This window comes from Octopus bimaculoides, chromosome 23 (genome assembly GCF_001194135.2).
Source record: "Octopus bimaculoides isolate UCB-OBI-ISO-001 chromosome 23, ASM119413v2, whole genome shotgun sequence".
In the NCBI taxonomy this organism is placed as follows: Eukaryota; Metazoa; Mollusca; class Cephalopoda; order Octopoda; family Octopodidae; genus Octopus; species Octopus bimaculoides.
In genome coordinates this window covers 22897652-22900151 of record NC_069003.1, presented here as the reverse complement: position 1 = coordinate 22900151, position 2500 = coordinate 22897652, and the positions used below count along the sequence as shown (strand labels likewise).

The following is a 2500-nucleotide window of genomic DNA, read 5'->3' as shown; positions in this document are numbered from 1 at the left end:
CCTAGGTATACTAGTGTTGAAATGAAAACAAAGATTTGATGATCAAGAGATGACCAAGAGCCAAACAACAGCAACAACAACACCATCTTTAAAGAGAACCTCTAAGTGGTTGCCCTATCTGCTAGAAATAGCAGCCAAATTTCTTCTCAATCCCATGCTACTGTTTTAGCCCTTTAGCACTCAGATTATTCTATCACATGTAATGCTTTTTTATTCATATTGTATTGAAGTTATCTCGCATTATTTCATAGTGTTAAGATTTCAATGATGTGAGTGTTTAATTTTAGAATGACATTGTAGGGAAAGTGTGAAAGGCCAGATTTGGTGGTTTTGAACATAAAACAGGTTGAATATTTTGGCTAGACGTTGCCAGTTTAAATGGTTAAGGGTTAAAAGAAGGGAGGAAAACATCAGGTAATGTCGTCCTTGATAAACTATATATGTTATGTTTTATCTGTTTCAGGCATTTTGGTTGTGGCCATGCTGGAACACCACTCCAGAACTTTTAGTTAAATGAATCAACCAGAGTACTCATTTTCTTTTTAAGCTCAGTACTTATTCTATCAGTTTTTTGCCAAACTGCTAAGTTATGGAGATGTAAACAAACCAACACCAGTTGACAAGCAATGGTAGGGTCAAACGCAAACACACATACATATATATATATATATACATGACAGGCTTCTTTCAGTTTCCATCTACCAAATCTGCTCACACGGCTTTGCTCAGCCTGAGGCTATAGTAGAAGACACTTGCTCAAGGTGCTAGGCAGTAGGACTGAACCTAGAACCATGTGGTTGGGAAGCAAGTTTCTTACCACACAGTCACATCTGTGCCTATACATGAAAAACATAACGGTCAAAGCCAGAACGCTTACATCATAAAGTGCTGAATCGAAGCAACAATAATAATAAAAACAAAAAATATCAGTTCTTACCTCCAATATCATACATTCCATTAGCAAGGGAATGTACAATGGCTATTTCTGCTTTGGAATTGCTGAAAGCATGAAGAAACTCCACGTAGAACACTGAAAGTGACCCGATAACACCAGTACATATTGTCACCGATATGAATGCTGTAAGTAGGACTATCCAGCTGAAAGCATCCACTGGTTTGACAGGGTGATCCTTGATGTAGTCATCTCTGTTAATGGTAAGCAGTAAGATGAGAAATTGGATATGTTCATAAGGAAGACAGAGAGGGGGGGGAGTGGAAGAGGCAGGATGAGGAGGAGGAATGGAGTGAGAAAGATGAAAGAGTAAGGAGAGAATGAAGAAAAATTAAAGAAAATGGGGCAACTGAAAGAAGAAGAAGAGAGAGAGAGAGAGAGAGAGAGAGAAAGAGAGAGGGAGAAGTGAGGGTAAAAGGTGAAGAGAGAGGAAGAAAGAAGTAAAGATATCAGAGGAAGTGAGAGAAGAAAGCAGAAGAGAGAGACAGACAGACAGACAGACAGACAGACAAGTAAAGAGGTAAAAAAAATGAGGTAATCAAAATCAAGAGTTCTCTATTAAAAAGATCAAAACTTTCTTGTGAAAGAAAGCAAGCCATTATGTCGCTTTCAATGAATTCTACTACCTGAAATGCAAGTAAACATTCAAGAAATATCATTCTACATAGGGTGATCACATGTTCCACTCTGACTAGGACTGTCCTAGCTTTGCAGTGTTGTCTTTGATTCTCAATCAATTTGAAATTCTTTCTCTGCCTTTCGAAAACTTGAAAAAATTCTTTCATTTATTTTTATCCCAGTTTGACAGAAAAAGTGCAAGCATTGATACTAATTTATTTTTCAGCATGTTATGAAACACCTGTAACATGATTCCAACCAGAAGTTTAAGCCAAAAGGTCCTGCTTCATTCACATGCAAAACCACAATATTCAGAACTATTTCCTATGATTGAAAAACAAATATATAGCTATTCAAAAACTGATGACCCATGGAAGTCTCCCTGTCACAATGGAGACTTCTTGGGCTGCAAGAAACAATGGAGTTTTCTATATTCTGATCTATTTACATTTTAAAAACAGTTAAAATTCAGCCTTATATATTACACATTTTTGACAAGAAGAGAGAAAGTTAAGTTGATCCAAACCATCCCAGAGACAACTGCAAGACTAACACATCCAGGTCCAGGGAGATTGTCCTTATCTCAAGATCCAAACCTTTGAAAACAACACTGCTAAGCCCAACGGCCCAAGGGCCCAAGAACAGGGGGTGCAGGTGGTTGCATCCCCTGAAATTTTAAAGATTTTTAATCTTAAAAAGATTTGTCTCCCCTTACACACACTTCCTGTTTTGACACCACACTTCCTGCTTAACACAAACTTTTAGCCCCTTTTTTTAAACCTAACACAACTCTCAATTCTCATGCATCCCTATTTTTCCAACTATTATCTACATGGAATACCATTGAACTTTAAAAGCTCAAAGACAATATAATGTATTGGTATATTTATTTTTTTATATATTATTTTTTTTATATATTATTTTCTTCAT

At 36.7% G+C, this 2500-nt stretch overlaps 1 protein-coding gene across 5 annotated transcripts in view; it reads right to left on the bottom strand.

The window, feature by feature from the left end:
- Positions 1-2500, bottom strand: part of LOC106882414 (monocarboxylate transporter 2) — an 88029-nt gene that overhangs the window by 35523 nt on the left and 50006 nt on the right. For all 5 annotated transcript variants that reach the window (XM_052976014.1, XM_052976016.1, XM_052976018.1 and 2 more), the window contains one exon: positions 938-1146. In XM_052976014.1, the coding sequence (XP_052831974.1) occupies positions 938-1146 (209 nt within the window). The remainder of the gene's footprint in view (positions 1-937; positions 1147-2500) is intronic.